At 40.5% G+C, this 20,667-nt stretch overlaps 1 protein-coding gene across 1 annotated transcript in view; it reads left to right on the top strand.

The window, feature by feature from the left end:
- Positions 1–20,667, top strand: part of LOC139940149 (twitchin-like) — a 59,391-nt gene that overhangs the window by 5,522 nt on the left and 33,202 nt on the right. The window contains exons 8-33 of the mRNA XM_071936432.1: positions 7–309; positions 767–1,069; positions 1,602–1,895; positions 2,328–2,605; positions 2,825–3,134; positions 3,696–3,998; positions 4,245–4,826; positions 5,672–5,859; positions 6,257–6,371; positions 7,052–7,371; positions 8,118–8,385; positions 9,002–9,301; positions 9,865–10,155; positions 10,344–10,649; positions 11,219–11,521; positions 11,915–12,178; positions 12,423–12,707; positions 13,228–13,530; positions 14,061–14,366; positions 14,838–15,137; positions 15,674–15,785; positions 16,563–16,738; positions 17,505–17,795; positions 18,548–18,686; positions 19,343–19,506; positions 20,117–20,419. Of these exons, the coding sequence (XP_071792533.1) occupies positions 7–309; positions 767–1,069; positions 1,602–1,895; positions 2,328–2,605; positions 2,825–3,134; positions 3,696–3,998; positions 4,245–4,826; positions 5,672–5,859; positions 6,257–6,371; positions 7,052–7,371; positions 8,118–8,385; positions 9,002–9,301; positions 9,865–10,155; positions 10,344–10,649; positions 11,219–11,521; positions 11,915–12,178; positions 12,423–12,707; positions 13,228–13,530; positions 14,061–14,366; positions 14,838–15,137; positions 15,674–15,785; positions 16,563–16,738; positions 17,505–17,795; positions 18,548–18,686; positions 19,343–19,506; positions 20,117–20,419 (7,107 nt within the window). The remainder of the gene's footprint in view (positions 1–6; positions 310–766; positions 1,070–1,601; positions 1,896–2,327; positions 2,606–2,824; positions 3,135–3,695; positions 3,999–4,244; positions 4,827–5,671; positions 5,860–6,256; positions 6,372–7,051; positions 7,372–8,117; positions 8,386–9,001; positions 9,302–9,864; positions 10,156–10,343; positions 10,650–11,218; positions 11,522–11,914; positions 12,179–12,422; positions 12,708–13,227; positions 13,531–14,060; positions 14,367–14,837; positions 15,138–15,673; positions 15,786–16,562; positions 16,739–17,504; positions 17,796–18,547; positions 18,687–19,342; positions 19,507–20,116; positions 20,420–20,667) is intronic.

Below are 20,667 nucleotides of genomic sequence, written 5' to 3' on the forward strand. Positions count from 1 at the left end.
CTTCAGATGTTCCTGGCCCACCCGGTGTGCCAAACATCACCGACGTCACAGCCACTTCCATGCATTTGGAATGGTCTCCTCCTCAGTCCGACGGAGGCTCCAGCGTCATCGGTTACGTCATCCAGAAGAAAGAGAAGCTAGCCCTACGGTGGGTACCAGTGAATCAGTTAAGCATCAAAGAGACATCTTACACAGTACGTGATCTGGTGGAGAAGTCTGAGTACCAGTTCAGGATCTTGGCTGAAAATAAGGCTGGATTCGGAGAACCAAGTGACTATTCACAGACTAGGATGGCAAAGCCGCCCTACGGTACGTTTTTAAAGTTTTATCTGTTATTTATTAATATTATTAAAACGGTTTATTAAGAACAACCATATAATTTTTTTTTACAGTTTACCAAAAAATCCCTTCTATTTTTTTGAGGGCAGAAGTATAGGAAACAGACGCTTTGAGCTGCACATCCTTAATATTTCTCAATCATCATTACATTCATCAGAAATTTGAATATGCTTTGGTAATTTTTTTAAAAGCCCTATAAAATGCCTAATATGACAAGATTTATGTCAAGGAGACTCCCCTCTCTAGCTGGCATACTTGCTAATTACAGATAAAATCTAACAACAATTGTTTACATCTACATGTATGAGAAAGAAAATAATTATTCTGTTTAGTGTGATGATTCATTTACATTATTTCTGTCATTCAATGAATGGTCAGGCAGTAGGAGGGTCGCCTAATTGTATTGTGTGTTTTCTTATAACTTTAGATGCTCCTGACAAGCCCGCTGCACCTATCATCACCAACACCTCAAGGTCCTCAGTCTCACTCTCATGGTCCCCTCCACTCTCAGATGGAGGAAGTAAGATCACCAGCTACCACCTGGAGAAGCGAGAAGCATTTGGCTTCAAATGGAGCCGAGTCACCTCTCACTCGAGCCACGAACTTGAGTACACAGTGACCAGTTTGAGAGAGGGTAGTCAATATGAGTTTAGAGTGAGCGCTGAGAATAAGGCCGGAGTGGGACCGCCGAGCGAACCCTGTAAACCAGTGTTTGCTAAGGCTCCATATGGTAAGTTTTTAAACATGTGATCAGTTACTGATAATTCCGAATGATGGATTGTGAGAAAAGTGTTGATTAAAAGCTTTTGAAAATTTGGAGGAACAAATAAGGGAGGTTTTGGGATCAACTTTTTTTGTCAAGGGATCGGTTTTGGGATTGGAAAATTGTTGGTTGAAAGGTTTAGAACGTAGATTTTGTGAAAATTGAAAGTTTAATTGATGTTAAAATTGAATCTGGGTTTTGCAAACTTTACTTTGGTTTTACAGTTACACTGATGAGGGAAAGACATTGTATGCTTACTGCTGTTGTAAGCACTCCAGAAGAAAATCTGCAATAAATAAAGAGTTATTGTTGCTATTCAAATCATATTCTCTGGTATGATTGTAGTTTAGAGTCAAAAGAGAATTCAACGATAAAAATGTATGACACATTTTTTAATATTAGTTAATTACTACAAGATGAACTAACAGGGAAATTTTTTAATAATTTGGGGTTGAACATAAAACACATTTTTTACTGATTTTTTTTTTTTTGTGAACAGACGCACCTGGTGCCCCAGGTTCTCCCGAGATCTCCGACGTGACTCGAACCTCACTCAACCTCTCTTGGACTCCACCGAGTAGCGATGGCGGAAACCCAATCACCGGTTACATCATCGAGCGTTCTGATCGCTACACCTCACGCTGGACCCCGATCACCAAGGAACCAATCTCCGGTTGCACTTTTGTTGTGAGAGATCTTCCGGAGGGTGCTGCGTATCAGTACAGAGTGTGCGCCATCAACGAAGCTGGACCGGGCAAGCCTAGCGATGCTACCGATGCTAAGGGTGTCGCTGGTAAGAGTCAGTCAAAATTTTCGAAGCAGGTTTTTTTTTATGTACAAAAAATGTGGTTTAACATGTGAAACTGTTGCCTGTGTCACACAACTCAATCAATTAGGAACAAGGCTAAATGTGCAAGAAATGAGAACTTAAATGTTACCTTATCTGCCGAAGTTGACTGAATTAGTCGAAGATGGGAAAATAGATTTAGCTGTTTCAATTCAAAACAAAGTTAATGGCCTGGGCCCAGTTTCATAAAGCCTGTAAGCACAAAACAAAATTGCTAAGCACAGGTTTTCAGCCAAAATTACATTAATTTTGCATTGTTGTGGCTGGAGCTCCACTCAATTTTTTGCTCATCAAAAATATTTCTCAAGCAGTATTTTTCTGTCATTTTGTAGGAGTGGGTCTAAAATAACTTTTACTATAAATCTCAATTACTTACAGTACCTCCAAAGCTTGATCTGAACAAATACCGTGAGACACTGACCGTCCGCGCCGGTACCACATTCCATCTGGACGTGCCCTACAAAGCCAAGCCAAAACCAACGGTCAAATGGGACAAAGATGGCGTGACACTGGTGTCCTCTACAAGGGTTAAGATTGAGACCACGGATCGTGAGACCGTCTTGACTGCTAAGAACTGCGTGAAGGCTGACGAAGGAGCGTACAAACTCACTGTTAGCAACTCGGCTGGAAGCGAGACCGCAATGATTCGTGTGCAAGTGAGTATACTCGTTTTTGCAAAATTTATAACAACAAAATAGTGGGTGACTGATGCAGATATGAGAAATTTCCAACAGGCAGAATCTTAGGTAAAATTTTCAAAATATCTGACCAGTTTCAGACTTGAGACTTTAGACTTGACTGCTTTCTGATTAGAAAACTATCTGAGGACTTTGGTAAATAACAATATTTTCTTTGAATTTCACCCCACCTCAAAGGTTCTTGATCGTCCAGGCCCGCCTCTCGGTCCAATAGAAACATGTGACATGGACAAGACCTGTATAACACTCTCCTGGAATCCGTCATCGGAAGACGGAGGGAGCAGAATCACTCACTACATCGTAGAGAAACGAGACACCAAGAGATCCTCCTGGGCTCGTGTGACACAACGCTTCAGCGACACCACCTGCACGGTTACCAATCTGATCGAGCGTACCGAGTATGCGTTCAGGATAATCGCTGTGAATAAGATCGGTGAGAGTGAGCCACTGGAAGGGACCGAGTCCATCTTGATCAAGAGCAAATATGGTGAGTCTGAAGCGTGTTTGAGAGTAAAAATAGTGCAGATTAGACTTTCTGTTTATGGGATTCAGGGGAGACTTCTCAGTTCTGAAAAGAACTGTCCTGCTTTTTAACTACTACCTGGGCAGAAGGTATGAAATCCGCCGGGACTACTACTTTCGCTTTAGTGGATCGAGAGGACTTCTCATTATTAACTTCACTACCACGGAGTGAGTTCTTAATTGGTCTCAACGTTTCGACTAGCCATGCTCTAGTCATGATTATGGCTGGCAAAGAGTTTTAATTGTAACTGAAATAAATTAAATGACTAATCTAAAATTTGAAGACAGAATTTTCTGTGACCTGACCTGTGCATTGTAGGAGTCATCAGTATAGATGCTGACTCTGGGGCATAATTTCCTTTAAAAAATAGACAAATACAAACTTTTTCTGGCAACTTCATTATTAGTTTTGGCTGATTTCCTGCTTGATTTTCCTTTAAGGTTGTTTGAACTTCTCTGCTCTATGTTGTTGTAGATGTCTTTACATATAATTAATGTTAACAACACATTCAAATCATTTTACCAGATGTTCCTGGACCACCTAGCACACCTCAGATCACTGACACAACATCAGACTCAGTCAGTCTCTCATGGCTACCACCGTCATTCAACGGTGGCGCTGAAATAACCGGTTACGTCATTGAGAAGAAAGATCGCACCAGTGTCTACTGGAGCAAGGTTGCAGTCATCGGCAGTGATGAGACGTCGTGCAGAGTAACCAGACTCACCCGCGGAGGAGAGTATGAGTTCAGGATCGTTGCTGAGAACAGAATGGGTTTGGGAACTCCCAGCGAGCCAACTGTGAGAGTGAAGGCCCAGGAAGCATCTGGTGAGTTTTGTGTATTTTTTCAAAAGGGTATTGATTGGTAGCTTTAACTTTTTTCCCGGCACAGAAATTGCTCAAAAGTAAAAGTAAAATATAGATCACTGTTTTAGATGCTATATAAAAGGAGTAGATCTCATAATTCAAACTTAGTCCCGCATACGTTGCAGGAAAATACTGAATGTTGAAGCACCTTGAAGTACCGGTAAAACACTTTATTATAACTTTCAAAATAATTTTTTTTAATTGCAGTTTTACCCAAACTCGAGGAAATCACAGAGCCAATAACAGCAAAGGTTGGCACCACTGTCAAAGCAGTCATACCCTACACTGGCTTTCCCATCCCGAGGACAACTTGGACAAGAGAGGGCGCTTCTCTACCCTCTTCCCACCGGATGAAGGTTGAGACTAGCGACCGTGCCGTCACAATGATCATCAAGAACTGTGAGAGGTCTGACGCCGGTAACTACACCGTGGCTGTCAAAAACGACGCCGGAAGCGACTCCGCAAGCATTCAGATCAAGATCTTTGACAAACCTGGCCCGCCTCGTGGCCCCTTGGAGCAAACAGATGTGACAGAGAATGCCGTCACACTATCCTGGCGCCCGCCGCAGGAGGATGGAGGTAGCCGCATCTTCAATTACATCGTGGAGAAGCAGGGAGAGCTTGACTTCAAGTGGAAGCCTGTGACTGATAAGAACATCACTGATCTGACATACAGAGTGACTGGACTGAAGGAATACAAGCGTTATCAGTTCAGGGTTACCGCGCAGAATCAGTTCGGTATCAGTGAACCTCTAGAGGGACAGGATATCACACCAAAAGGGCAATATGGTGAGTTCATTTGCATAGGTCTACGAAATACCTTTGTAAAGCCCGGTTCATACTTCCTGCGAATGCGATACGAATGTTGACGTCACAAATTGGCAACGAATAATTCGTAGCAGTTCAACTTTTCTCAACTCACTTGCGAATATCACTGCGAAAGGAGGGTTGCGACGTCAAATTCACGTCAAATTCGATTCGCATTCGCAGGAAGTATGAACCGGGCTTAAAGCTGTAACAAACTTCGTAAATAGACTGTTTAGGGGTGGATTTGACAAAGAGTTAAAAGTAGTCTTATCTCGAGTTGGGACGAGTTACTCGTCCTATTTTAGGACTAGCCTTAAGTTTTTAATGACTTTGAAAGAGTCCTAGGACTTGTCCTAAGTTAAGAATAAGTTGTGAAATCGACCTCAAGCCTTACAGGTATTTAAATGCTGGGCTCTATCGAAGTGTAATTTCCTTTCACATATTGAAGCAATGTACAATGGAAACCTAAGGTTCCCAAATATTGTTTCAGTCTGTGTGAGACTTGTGCCGTCTATACCGATTTGCATCATACAAAAACAACATCTGGCTAATTTGTCATTTCAACTTCAATTTGGTAAAAAAACAAAATGCCTCCACCAAAGGGTGCGTTTTCATGGCTGTCACCAATTACTATTTCGGTCTTTGGCCAGTGGTTAATCAATGGCAAATTCAACCCAAACAGTTATTGGTTACGACATCAAAAACGCACCCTATAATTAAGGTCTGTTTTCATTGCAGAATAAATTTTATCTTCCTTTTCCTCATTCATTTCAATGTTGAATTGCTTTTGTCTGAAAGAGTTCTTTAATCCGTCTTCCCTCCCACAGTTGTCCCGGATGCCCCCGATGCCCCAGATGTGTCGAACATTACCGTTGACTCAATGTCTCTATCATGGAGTCCTCCACTCCATGATGGTGGGGCACCGGTCAGTGGCTATGTTGTAGAGATGAGACAGACTACCAGTCCTCGATGGGTTAAAGCAACCCTCACACCTACTCCAGATACCACATTTAAGGTGAATTATCAACTGATAATAATTTACTTCATTTGATCACTTGCGGACAAAATACATTGTTCAAATGGACACCCACAACCGTTGTGTTGCCACCTTGGCTAGTTATTTCACGTTGGATGGGCTTTTCAAACCCCGCCCAGTTCGTCTTTTCGCATGTATTTTCCAGGGTTTTTCTGAGGTTCCTTGTTGCAAATTTGTAGGGCACCTTTCTCTAACAAGTCAAGTGCAGTTACAAAAAACAACAGCGTCTGTTTCGTGAGAAAGACTTTCTAGTGTTGTTTGATACAGAATTTCAAGAGAAAAAAACCTGAGCGTTTTAGGTTCAAAATGAAAACAAAATTGTTAGACTTACTTAAATTATTTTTATTTGAAAAATATTTTATCATCATCTTTTCAGGTTGGAAGACTGCTGCGTGGGGCAGAGTATGAGTTCAGAGTCTCAGCAGTGAACCGGGCAGGAACTGGTAACCCAAGTGAGCCATCGCACAGTGCCATCGCTGAAAATCCACCAGGTAAGATGAGAGAAACCTTCATTGGTGGTTTTAAGATGCAATCCAAAGGAACTTTGTGGTAGCACCAATTATTATTAAATAAGGCTTCCCAAACAAAAGCAACTGCTTATCAGGGTTCGCCTCCATTCCCCTAACTTGTTCATTGTCTAAACCAGTGAAATGGAAATGGAAAATAAATGTGTCTGAATTGAAATTGAATTGATTATCGAAAATCGAAAATTTATTATCGATATCATATTCATTTGTTGAATGTGAACAAGAAACTTGTGATGGAACAAGTTTATAGAGATATCTTTCATTGCAGCAAAAAGAAGTTATTGAATTGAAATGAAATGTTTTTTCTAATAAAAAAAAGTCATTGCAGCCAAAGGCCGAATTAAGACAATTTGTACCGATAAGAATATTTACAAATGTTTGATTTTAATAAAAAAGTACATGAAATACAAATGCATATGAAAGAAAACAAAAATCAAGTCTAGATACGTAATATGGCAATGCACTGATAGTAAAAAAAAACATGATTGAATAAGACAGAATCAGTAAATCAAAAGCTGATAAAAAGTGCAATCAACAAGAAACACTATAAAACAGAGAGCAATGAGCTAAACCAGTTATAGTATTGCAACAATGAGAAGTTAAACAAAATGTAATCAATTTTCAAACTTCTTTTTCTCAAACAGTACCTCCTAAATTGGAATTGGATCTGAAGTATCAGCGAGTGATCACAGTGAGGGCTGGTACCTCCTTCCGTGTCGAGGTACCTTACAAAGGCACTCCAGTACCAACCATCAAATGGACCCACAACACCAACGTCGTTGATAGATCCCTCAGGATCAGCATTGAGACCAATGAGTTTGGCTCCGTCCTGAATAACAGAAACTCTGAACGAGGAGACAGCGGAGATTATGTCATCACAGCGACCAATAAATCTGGAGAAGCATCTGCGACGGTTACGGTCAAAGTCGTCGACAGGCCTTCCCCGCCTGAAGGACCTCTGCAGGTAAAGTGGTTCTAAAAACAACAAAATTATATTTATATAAGCAGGATTTATAAAGCACCCACACTTTGCCGTTATCAGTTGCCAGAAAGAAAAAAGCAGACTGAAGTTAAGGGAAAGCCAGCTACAATGTAGGAAACATGTGCTTAAGAGCCATTTTGAAAGACTAACAGTGTCTGAGGGAGTGAGTAGGCTAGTCTGTTAAGGGTAGTTGGCAATGGAAAAAATATGTACAAAATCAGTTCTGACAATCTTGTTAGTTTTTCTTTTAGAGTATCGGACAAACTATCTGAATGATACTTGTGTTAAGTGTTGGCCATCTAACAGCTTTTACTGTTCACAGTTCAGAAGTGGTAAAATAAAATAGGTATCAATTTAATAATGATAATAAAACAGCACTTATAAAGCACACAATTTCTGACAAGAAATAGTATTCAAGGGCGCTGGTTTGCAATGACAAATCTCAAGGATTTTACTTTCATGTAGTTGCTGAAGGTCTTACATTGTTGCAGCTTTATTTTGTAACATCGTTTTTATGAAAGGTCCATGAAAACAAAAAGTATTTTGGTGCTACATGGTATGTATTGTACACCCAGGAAAGACAATTGTCTTTTTATTTCTAGTTGTATTTATTGTCCAAACCAACAGCGGACCAGCTGTCAATTACAGAAATTGGGAAATATAAAACTAATACAACTATTTAAACTAATTGGCTGATACATCTCTATCTTCTCACTCACCTTCCCCAGGTTGTTCGTCTCGGCAGCAATGATGTCACGCTCTCCTGGAGCACTCCCTCTGACGATGGAGGCAGCCAGATCATCGGTTACATCCTGGAGAAGCGTGAGACCAGCATGCGAGCATGGACCAAGGTGTCTGCCGCATTGACAGAGACCATGCACAGGGTGTCTGGCCTGACGGAGGAGAGCGAGTACCAGTTCCGTGTTCGAGCTGAGAATAAATCTGGTGTCAGCGAACCTCTGGAAGGAGAGAAGGTTATTCCAAAAGGAGATTACGGTTAGTAGATAGATTGAAAGATAGATAGATACCACTTTATTATCTCTCACTGAGAAAATTAAAATGTCCTTGACAAAGAACTGTAGGCAACACAATACAAATGATCAGTAATATAATAAAAATTTTAGTAGTTGTAGTAATTGTTATTTTGTTGAGAGGCCTGCCATGAAGAAATTTAAATTGGCCAAATCATGGAATGATCAATAGCACTAATACTAACAAATAGAAGATCATTATGGTGTCTTGCAATTACCTGGACCTAGGACAATTTGTTAAATTTCACTGAGGTACATGTGTCGGTATGTTTACTCCAATGAACTACTGCAGTCTGCATGCAAGTGGTGAAAAGTTTGTCTGACCCCCTGTCTGGTCATTATATATAATATTTTTGTTTTATAGAGGGTCTGGCAGATGTTTTCAAAATTAGTATTTATCAATGATTTTCTCTGAATTACCAGTCATATTCTTAAAGAACAGTTGCAGATTTAAAAAAGTTGACAAAAGTGGAAACTGATTGGCAACGACTGTAAGTTTTATTAAAAATCAAATACGTTACTGTCTGAAATGACCAAAGAACATTTTAACAATTTTGTTCCTTTCGGATTTTAAATTGTAGAAGTTCCTGGCCAGCCCGGACCCCTGTCGGTCTCCAACATCCACGCTGATTCTGTCTCTCTGACATGGTCACCTCCATCAAGCGATGGTGGTGCACCGATCATTGGCTACATCATTGAGAAACGAGACAAATCTAGTACATGGAGTCGAGTCAACATGGCCCCCGTCACCGACACTACCTACAAGGTACCCAGGCTCATCCAGGGTACGGAGTATGAGTTCAGAGTGAGCGCCGTCAACAAGGCTGGGGTCGGAGAAGCTGCTGCGACACCAAGACCTGTATTGGTTGAACGCCCAGCAGGTATATGTCTCTTCACTGTGTACCTTGACCTGATAAATCTACCCAGCCACATAATATTAACTGCATGCATAATTCTTCCTACCCAAGACTGTTTTCCGATTGTTTTGCCCTTGGATAAAACAGAAAAAGTTTTACTTTTAGGGCCTGACAATATCTATTAAAGCCTACATCATGTGTACATCATTTGGTCTTTTTTCAATGACCAAATCATGTCTGTAATAGCAAGTCTTTACAGAAGACAATATGTGAACTACATGTATATTAAAATGAGAATAGTTTTTTTTTACAAATGATTTTAGAAGATGAAGATATAGTCTCCTTTAATGACCAATACTGTTGGTATGCTGATGTCCTTTGGCAATTTGGCGCTTTATAAATACAGTTATTCTTATTATTATTTATCTAACCTGTCCATTTTTACACATCTTTTCAGAACCAAAACAACTCATGAGAGATTTTCACAGACCTCTTTTAGTTATACTTTCACCATGCAAAGTTTCAAATGCTACTTGTCCTGAACATATTTCTTCTTCATTTTACATTTCAATCATCTGCCCTTTTAGCTGCCCCCAAACTTGAACTTGGCAACATGTATCGTGACACTGTGACCGTGCGTGCAGGGTCCATCCTACATCTTGACATACCCTGCCGAGGCAAACCAACTCCCACCGTTACCTGGACCAGGGATGGGTCAGACTTAGTGACCGACGCCATGAGGGTCCGTACACACACGTCTGACTTCAGCACCGGTCTGACCGTTAAGAATATCGAGAAGGGAGATGGAGGAGTGTATGTTGTAACGGCAACCAACAAAGCTGGCTCCGATAGTGCAACCATCAGAGTGTCTGTTCTTGGTAAGTGTTAAAAAACAACAAGCAGCTATTCCTCCAGGAAGAAAACAAATGACAGGGTTTGCCCTTATTTGTTTTTAGTGACTAGCTAGCGGGAATAGCTAACTTATTTGGGTTATTTATTTTTCGTTCAATGTTTTTCTCTGTGTTTTGTTTTGTAAAACCATCTCGCAATATTTTTTCCCAATCAGACAAGCCAAGCCCACCTGAGGGCCCCCTCAACATGAGCGACATCACCAAGGACTCTGTCACACTGTCCTGGCAACCACCTATAGACAACGGAGGCAGTCCTATCACCAACTACATCCTGGAGAAACGTGAGGCTGATCATCGCCTGACGTGGTCCCGCGTGTCGGGATCGGTCAGAGGCATCCGCTACACGGTGACTGGCTTAATTGATGGAAAGAGCTATATGTTCAGAGTCCGAGCGGAGAACAAGTACGGACAGAGTGAGCCGCTGGACAGCACTGATGCTGTGCTTGTTACGAGTCCATTTGGTAAGCAAGCAAGGAGAGAAAATTGTTAAGCTGTTCATGTAGATTGCAGTGCAAAATTGCATGATTAAAAGAAACGGATGCACTTACTGGATTTTTTTTGTGTGAAAATAATGTTCAAAAATCCAAAAGTGGCTCCGATCTGAGTTAAGAAGTACTTACTTTGCCAGAGACCTTTCTCAATTCAAATCCTGAGCTTTACTTAAAATGATTGCTTGCTCTTATGGAGCACCTAGGATTACTTGTTGCAGATTTTAGAAAATGGGATTGAACACTTCCCTGAGATGACGCATGTAAAAAAATACTGTTAACTGTTTTAATTTAAAATGAAACGAATAGTTTTTAATCAAGTGCTTATAAAGGAGACCAAAGCACTGAACAAAAAAAGTACCGAAATTAAGATTTTTAGATTGAGACATTTCCTTAAAAACGCAGCTGTAAAACGTATTGTTCTACAGTTTAAGGGCAGCTATTGAAAAAGGTTCATCTCCGAGTTATTCTGAACTAGTTTGACTAGCTGTCAGTTTTTTATTTATTTTTTAAAACTTCTGTCCTACTCTTGTTCTTTTAAGATGTTCCTGAAGCACCAGGTACCCCTGAAGTCTCGGGCATCACAGATACCTCCATGACAATCTCCTGGAGACCTCCTCGCAGCGACGGAGGCTCCGAGATCACCGGCTACATCCTAGAGATGAAAGAGACCTCCGGCATTCGCTGGATGCGTGCCACCAGGAAGGTCCTGAAGGAGTCTAACTTCACAGTGAGCAGTCTCATCAAGGGTAGAGAGTACGAGTTCCAAGTAGCCGCTGAGAATGAAGCAGGCATTGGCCCCATGAGCAGACCCTCTACTTCTGCTGCTGCCAAGACCCCAATAGGTACTTGTTTTGTTTCAGAAACAGTTTATGGAAAGCTGATGATGCTCATAGTAAAATACATTTACCACTATTTTGTAGGGGTCTTTTTCTTCTTGAAAATACTTGAAAATACTCCAGTTCAAAATAGAGGTGATGTATAAATGCTACTTCTGTTTAGTCAGTTAATATTTTTGGATGAAGTTCTTCCTATGGTTGGTCACTTTGAGCTATAAACCCCTTGAATTGTGCGCTGTTGCTTGGGTGAAAACAAAGTTGAAAACGTGTTTGTACTCCGCAAGTGATGGGTCTTCATTGAGGGTGCTATATTGAGGGTGTCATATGCACGAGGTCTGTTAAGACTGCAGTTGTAGCTTGGTCACTTTTAAAACTGAATTTGAATCTTGCCGTCAACAGAAACTGCTGAATTCACAGAGCCCTTAACGGACATCTCCTCCAAAGTGGGCAAGACAGTGACTCTAGAGTGCCGGATCTCCAATGCCAAGGCAGAGGTGAAATGGTTCATGGATGGAGTGCAGATCTTTGCCATTGACAGACACAGCATCATCAGGGAAGGTCAACGCAGAGCTCTGGTCATCCGAGATGTGGGACCGAGAGATATCGGGAAGTACTCCTGCCGTTGCGGAGATACCTACACAGAAGCTACGGTCAAGGTCAAATGTAGGTGTCCCTCTCTTATTCTATAGAACTCATACGAATAAGATAATACCGAAAAAAAAACTCTCCTTCTGTTGACTCTTTCAATTTGAACCTTAAATCACCTCTCTTCCAAAAGTCAAAGTGCCTTTGGATTGGGTGCTTTGGGTGTAAAAAAGCATTCACATGAAATGAATACCGTTGGACAGATAGATGTTCTTGTTACTCAAACAAACCGTTTTTTTCTTTCTGTTTCAATCATCTGCAGCTGAACCCAAGATTGACCTGTCGGCCTTCAAGGATGTGATCACCGTGCGAGCTGGCAACCTCCTCCGCCTCTACGTACCCTTCACAGGATGCCCTACCCCGACCGCCGAGTGGTATCGTCATGACCGACGCATCAGTGAAGACACTCGTACCAAGATCGAGAAGCAGGAGACGAGGACGGAGTTGGTGATTAAGAGCACCATTCGATCGGACACTGGACAGTACTCACTGACCGTCAGTAACGAGGCCGGCAAGCACACCGCTAACATCCACGTCATCGTGGTCGGTAAGTGCAGGCATGATATTCTTCATACTTTAGTCTGATTTCCATTTTTTTTTTTCCTTTGGAAAAATCAGAAAAATTGCATGTATTTAACCGTACACCATATGAACTAGTAGGTCAGCCCTTTTGCTCAACAAAAATGTTTCTACTTTTTAACAAGAATCAAATGTCATTCCTGTAAGTGTCACTTAATCAAATATAATTCCTGTAAGTGTCACCTTTTAGAAGAGGATCAACTCAAACACCATCAAGTTAAAAAAGCAAAAAATTGTTTTTAGACCTTGCTTCCTTGGTAGGAGCTTTTGAAAGGTTAGCAATTATTGGCTGCCTAAATGAATAGGCTCTGCTATGAAAACAAGTTTATCAAACTTGGTATTCCATCAGATACAATTATGAAATCTCTGCACTTTGCTTATATCATCAATTATTGAATGGTAAACACAATGAAAATGGGGAAATATCCTGTAGCTGCTGATGAAACAGCTTTTTCAACTTGTTATTATTCACACCGTTCAATTTCCAGATGTTCCTGGCCCACCCACTGGACCTCTTGAGATCTCTGACATCGGTCGCTTCTCAGTCAACCTCTCCTGGTCACCGCCAAAGGAAGATGGTGGCTCCAAGATTGAATACTACACCATCGAGAAACGGGAGAAGGGACGCAAGCTGTGGACGGTGGTCACTACTTACGCAACGTCAACATCCTACAGTGTGGAAGGACTGAGTGAGAACATGGAGTATGAGTTCAGAGTCAGCGCTGAGAACATCAATGGTGTTGGAAGCCCTCTGGAAGGGAAAGAAGCAGTCATTTGCAAGAGCCTATATTGTGAGTCTTAGAGTCCGTAAACTTAAGTTTTATGAGTACAAGAATAATAGTAATAATAATAAAAACGGAGACTTATAATGTGCCATGTCTGTCACAAAGTTACAATCCTGGCGCAGAAAACCCTAACTCAGCTGACTTCTGGAAACTACATACAAAATAAACAGAAGGCGAAACAACTTATAAAAATATATGGGTTTGGAGTTCATTCTTTAATGTCAAAGTATTTTTTTCATTTGGTGCAAGCATAAAACTTACAGGCAACTGTTTCTCCTTATCTTTATTGAAGTGTTCCCGTCTTTAACACAATTGTCTCTATAGTGTTTACCCACTAAATAAAATGTTCACAAAGTTTACACCGTCTGCATATTGCTTTTGCAGTTTTTATAATCTGGTAGTAATTTTGAGTGCTCTTTTATAACAATAAAAAAAACATAACTGAAAGAAATCTCACCACACTTATCTTTTGAGCACATTTACATTCTAAGCCCAGTTATCAATCCTCATTTGTAACCTTCATCCATTCACTGCAGCCGTGCCAAGCGCCCCAGGCAAACCCGAAGTCCATAACATCTTCCGCGATCACATGACCCTGACGTGGACGGAGCCGCAGCATAACGGCGGCCGGCCAATCACAGGCTACATCATCGAGAAACGTGAGAACTTCGGACTGCTATGGACACGAGACAACAAGGAACCGGTGACAGATACAACCTACTCAATAAAGGGACTGATTGAAGGGTACCAGTACGAGTTCCGAGTGATTGCTCAGAACCAGATCGGGTTGGGCAAGCCAAGTGAACCTACTCATCCACCTAGGGTCGCTAAGGATCCTGCCAGTAAGTTTGAGAATAATTTTGTTATTTTCCACTCAAATTAAAGATTTTTTTTGCTCTAAGAACCAAAGGGTGCCATACTTATCTTCTCTTCATCCTTGATTTGTTTTCATTCAAGTAAGATAAAAAGGAAAAAAGCTGGTTCCAACCAAGAGGAAGTCTACTTCGCAAAACTTCACTAGGAACTCTTAAAGTGGTGTAAAATGTCTGAGCTGATTTTTAAAAAGTCACAAAGTAGTTCGCACAACTTTCACAGAATATATAATTCTCTGACAAATTTTCATAACAAGTTGTAATCTTGCAGTTTCTTTGTTAAACTTAGGCAAAATAAATAATTATCTGAAACGGTTTTAGTTTTGTTTTTCCAAAATGTGAGGCTACTCTTTTGATGGTCCTTTGAACACTATTGATGTTAGTTGAAATGCGCTAGAAATTGATGTCTTTAATTTTTTTGTTACTATTTACTACCATCAGGACGACCTTCCCCTCCCGGTATTCCCACAATCAAAGATGTCACCGCTACATCCGTCCAGCTCAACTGGACCGTACCATACTCCGATGGTGGTCAGCCAATCATGCACTACACAGTGGAGCGTAGGATCAAGGGACAACACGATTGGACGGATAAGGCGTCCGTCCCCAGCAACTCCTGCTTGGTGGGCAACTTGGTCAAAGACACTGAGTATGTGTTCAGGGTGTGTGCGGTGAACTCTGCGGGGATGGAGAGTGACCCCAGTAAGGTGTCTGAAGGGTTCGTCGCAAGAGATGTACTCCGTGAGTAGAATTTTACTTTGATTTAAACAGTTTTTAATTATACATTTCAAAATATCATTGTGAAAATGGAAGTTTTTTTAAAGGTGTAGGGATCAAAAGCAGTAAGAACTATCATACAAATTTAAAGATATATGAAAGTTTGTTGAATGCTTGATGAACCAATTTTTTTCAATTAAACTCACAGTTAAAAGAACCTCAATTTAGTTGTTAAAGTTTGTAAAACCTTATATTTATTTTGGACTTTTAGCTGCAGTTGCACCAAATGTAACTTTACTATATTTTGTCAACAGTTTGTACAGCGACTATCAGTCTGTTTTTCTATAAACCAGCTTTTTATTTCAAAGTGTCATTTTGAAAATGGAATGATTTTTTAAACGAGTAGGGATAGCAGAGGTCGGACCTATAATACAAAATTGTTTAATGCTTGTTGAACTAATTCCTTTCCGTTAAACTTTGCCAAACCACTCACATCTAAATGAACCTCAATTTGTTTGTTAAAGTTTCTAAAAACCATTAAATTTCATTTTGACTTTTAGCTGGAGTTGCACCAACATTCACCCAAGAACCACAGAGCATACTAGCCACAGACAAAACCAGGGCAGACTTCACTTGTAGAGTGACCGGCACACCAGCACCACAAGTAGTATGGTAAGTTGGGGGTTCTATTATACACAAACATGACCATCACATTTTAAAGCCACTGGACACCTTTTGGTAATTGTCAAAGATCAGTATTCTCACTTGGTGTATCCCAACATATGCATAAATTAACAAATCTGTGAACATTTGAACTCAATTGTTCATCGAAGTTGCAAGTGAATAATGAAAGAAAAAACACCCTTTTCGGCACAAATTTGTGTGCTTTTAGATGCCTGATAAAGGACCTGAAGACTTTTTTTATTTGAGTTAGAAATTACTTTTTCCAAAAACAATGGGGCTAACCTTGAGTTACTGCCTGTTTACCTTCCTAATATAGTCACATAATAATAAATGCACTGACTTGCCAAAAGCATTGTGTACATGTAGTTTGAAGGGTTGCATTGGCCTCCCCTTACACTTATTCTTGACTTTTAGGTTGTTCAAATAATTATGTTGGGTTTCGCTTATTTTGTTTGTTCTTACACTTCAGCTTTCCTAAAACGTGTAAAGTGAAGAATAAAGAATGTTTATGTTGGGAAGATAAAGATAACATATGTTTTATAGGATTTATCTTTTTATTTTTGTGTTAGGAAATGCATGCTTATAAATGTGGGATTTGAGGCATTGCATGGTGAGGTATCAAATATACAAAATTCATGCTGTGGACAATTCAGGGGACAATCTTTTTTGGATTGTTAGCTATAAATTTGTTAATAAGTGAAAAGGGCATAATCAAACAAAGTTTCAAAGTTTCAAACTTTCCATCTTTGAATCTGTTTATTTTAGGGTGCGTAAGGGACACGAATTGTTTACAGGACGCAAGTACAACATAACCGTTGACAAGGATGGTTTGCATCGACTCAGCATTCTTGAGGCAAGAGAGACCGACAGTGGCATGTACACAGCCGTAGCGCAGAATGAGAACGGCAAGGTCCGCGCATCCGTTGAGTTACACATCAAATGTAAGTCGAAGAAATTATCAACACAATTCAAAATAACCATGTTTAATAGTCTTTGTTGTGATGAAATGTTAGTTCTTTGAGATAAATTTGCATTTATGTCAGAGAGATTTGTAAATATTTAAAACTGTTCCTTTTTTAATATGGAGTCATGAACTCAGAAACACTAAGCGCTAAGCCGGCAAGTCTGAAGCAGATTTGAATATTAAAGCAGTCTTTGGTTTCTTCATCTGTGTATATTGCTTTGATATGTGAAGGAAACCAAATCACCCACTTAAAATATTGCAAGATTTGCACAGCCTTTTTAAAACTACTGTGTTTAATACTATCCACTGAAAATTGTTAAGCTTTGGATGATCTGTCATTTGACAGCTATGTTCTAAAAGGCTCTTAGCACCAGTTAGTGTGAATTTCATAAATTGCCATAAAAAAAGTTTGAGCTTCTAATAAATGGACTTTATTTATCAAAAAGTCTTCAAAGTAAAGGGAGACTTTGAGACGCTGGCGACAGCAGACATAACACTTTTTTTTGCCGCTCTGAACGATGGCACATGCTCATAACTGCGCATGTTGGTCTGAGTACGCACACTACTGCCAAGAACTGTTAAAACGGACGGACTGAAAGTCTCCCATTGTTTGTAGTTTTTAATTTATTTTTTTCAGAGTAATACGTTTTTTTACGTTTAACCTCTTTGATATGAATTTTACACAGTAACTTTACAGCACTAAGCTGATGATTTGTACTCATTCTCTTTCCCCCTGCGTTCAGCACTCCCATCACTAGACCTGGATCGGCGCATGAGAGAAATCACCATCAAAGCTGGCAACAGTCTCCACATCCATATCCCCTTCACCGGCACCCCGAAACCAGTCCTCAGGTGGAAGAAGGAAGATGGAGACGAGGAGATTACGACGAAGGGACGATTCCGTGTCGACACCTCTGGAGGAGAAGCTGATCTGACGATAAGAGAGACGGAGAGGGAGGACAGCGGTATCTACATCCTGGAGGCTGAGAATGAGTTTGGAGTGCAGAAAGTTTCCGCTAGAGTCAAGGTCGTTGGTAAGAGTGATAATATTTCGAGCTGAACCAAACCTACAACACAACTTAAACCTGTAAAATATCAAAAGTAGAGCGCATTATAATGATTAGAGTCCCCAGCACCACACACCTGCAACCTATACATCCCTACATTGGGAGATTGATTGCAGTATCGATCCAGATCCAGATCCAGACCTAAAAAAGACCTTTCTATAGCAGCATCACTGCCCAAGTTTTTGCCAACCCAAGTTTGAAATCTATGGAAAGTTATAAATGCAAAACAAAAACAGATGATCACAGTTTGTGAGAATGTCACACAACTGTTTTAAAATGTTTGTAGTTAACCACACTTCATCATCTAGCAGCTGCAACCGATACCCAACTTACAATGTCAAGCTGTAAGAAGGTGAAAGTACATGGGGAATATAGGAACGACTCAGCTGAGATGTAACTTATGAATATTCTCCTTCATCCAGGTTATATAGCAATACCAATATCAGTTGAGATAGTTTAAAAGATTTCCTGGTGGGTTTGTTTCGGAGTGTGGAAAAATAATAAAAAGATGGATTATTACTCTTGAGGCCATGGTTTATGCTAGTTTGGTAATTGGCAGCTATAAAAGTCTGTAGGCCAAACTCAATTATAAGTAGTGAGTACAACTCGGTTGTGGTTGTACCTCTTGTCATAGTAGATACATGAAATATACTCACATTTTCACCCCTTTTGGCAGTTGTCAGACTGATAACTATTCTGGAAATTGTTTATTATTACAGACAAACCAGGGCCACCCCTTGGTCCAATCGTCACGGCCGAGGTTACTAAGAAGTCCATCACTCTCTCCTGGAAGCCACCAGCTGATGACGGTGGAAGTCCAATACTACGCTACATCATTGAGATGAGAGAACCCAACAGGTTAGTCAAATGAAATAAAAATCAGGCATGATATTCTTACTACTTCAGTTTTTTCTGATGTTTTGTTCCCTCCTAAAACTCAGTAACATTGTAAGTAACGAGGCCTGAAATGTCTATTAGAACCTTTAGACCTTTATCACGCTGTCAGTATCTTGGTCATGTTCCCTTTTTACAATAACAGTTATGAATGCTAACATTCATTGCGCAAACATGGCACACGACTATTATTTTGTCAAGCCTCAGTTTGGTTACAATGAGTTGGAATGGAGTAAAATCAAGATGGCCACACAGTGATAAAGTTCTATACACCATGTTTACAAGTAAGCTCGTTTTCCTACTTTTTGCAAGGACAGATATCATGCCTGACAAATGAAAAAAGAAATAAATAAAATTTGTCCTTTAATCGAAGACAAATCTTGTCGGCACATTGTGATTCCCCCAAATACTTCACTGTCTCATTTATGTACTCTTTCACTGCATTTGTTTCCACAATTTAAGATTTCCAACAATTCAAAATGCATGAAATGTACCTTTTTGGATCTTATTTTCTTTTCACTCATATTGGTAGCATTGTGTTGAATTCACAACCAATCATTTGGAAATGAATTCCATCTACTAACAGTGAATGGTTTATTTTTCCAATGTTATATTCACAGGACCATTTGGCAGAATGCTGGCTCAGTAACATCAAGCACTGAGCACACAGTCGGAGCACTCATTGAAGGGACTTCATACGTGTTCCGTATCTCAGCAGAGAATCAGCATGGTGCCAGCGAACCCCTGATTGGGCAAGAATCAGTCAGAGCCAAGGCTCCATACGGTATGTTGATACTGCCTCCCTGAAACCACAAGACATAGACCGATCCATTAGGCTCCGCCCACGACGCACGTGTGAGCAAGAACACCTGGGGCTCTCCAATGCCTTTCTGCACAACTCGGCCGTGCGCGCCAAGATACGCGCACGCATGTCGGACCTTAGTGTCGGACCTTCGTTGCGTTGTGATTGGTCAATATGCGTTTTCATTGGTCAATTGTGATTGATCAATGGGGAGGAGCTTAGTGGATCGGTCTATTATGTTGAGTGCCGTGGCTCAAGCTCTGGTGTTTCTGATCAGCATAGTGTGGGTTTGAGTCCTAGTCTTGAAAAATTTGTCCTTAACCAATAGATTCAACAGGCTGCAAAGAAATGAAAACTAAACATGTAGTTTTTTTTGTCTCTTTTTGTAAGTTTTTACCACAATTAGTTCTCACGTGGCTTGCAACCAATGTATGTTGCTAATCTGTTTTAATGTCTTTCATTCTTTCATAGCAGATATGGTCATGCCGGATGTACGAATAAGTTTTATACATCGCACTGTAACGAATCATTTGTAAGTTGTAATAAATGTATATTGCACTCATGCATTTCATGTTTATCTTGTCCCTTAAAGATGTTCCCACAGCCCCAGGGAAGCCAACCATATCCGAGATCCAACGTAGCTCAGTCTTCCTGTCATGGCAACCACCAAAGTCTGACGGCAACAGTCCAATCACCGGCTACATCATCGAGAAGCGTGAGACCACCAGCACACGCTGGTTCCGTGCAAACCGGGAAGACGTATCCGGAACTAACCACACGGTGATCAATCTGATTGAGGACTCTGAGTATGAGTTCCGTGTGCTTGCTGAGAATAAGGCTGGATTCAGTCCGGCTAGTGAAGCATCGCAGAGAGTGGTCGTAAAGGACCCCAGAGGTGGGTGAAGTTATGCTGATTTTGAAGTAAACTGTTGATTAACTTTCACGCGACCAATTTGTTTTAGTCTTGAAAATCAATCAAATGTTCAAAGTTGAAATTTATTGAATACTTTTGGTAAAGACTAGGCTCAAATATATGCAGAGTTGCCTAGTCACACCGTATTACTTAGCTAACTTCTGCTTAGCAGAAATGGTTAAATGGCCCAGAGTGACCAGAGGGTAATACTGTTGCAAGCGCTTTGAGAT

This window comes from Asterias amurensis, chromosome 7 (genome assembly GCF_032118995.1).
Source record: "Asterias amurensis chromosome 7, ASM3211899v1".
Taxonomy (NCBI): domain Eukaryota; kingdom Metazoa; phylum Echinodermata; class Asteroidea; order Forcipulatida; family Asteriidae; genus Asterias; species Asterias amurensis.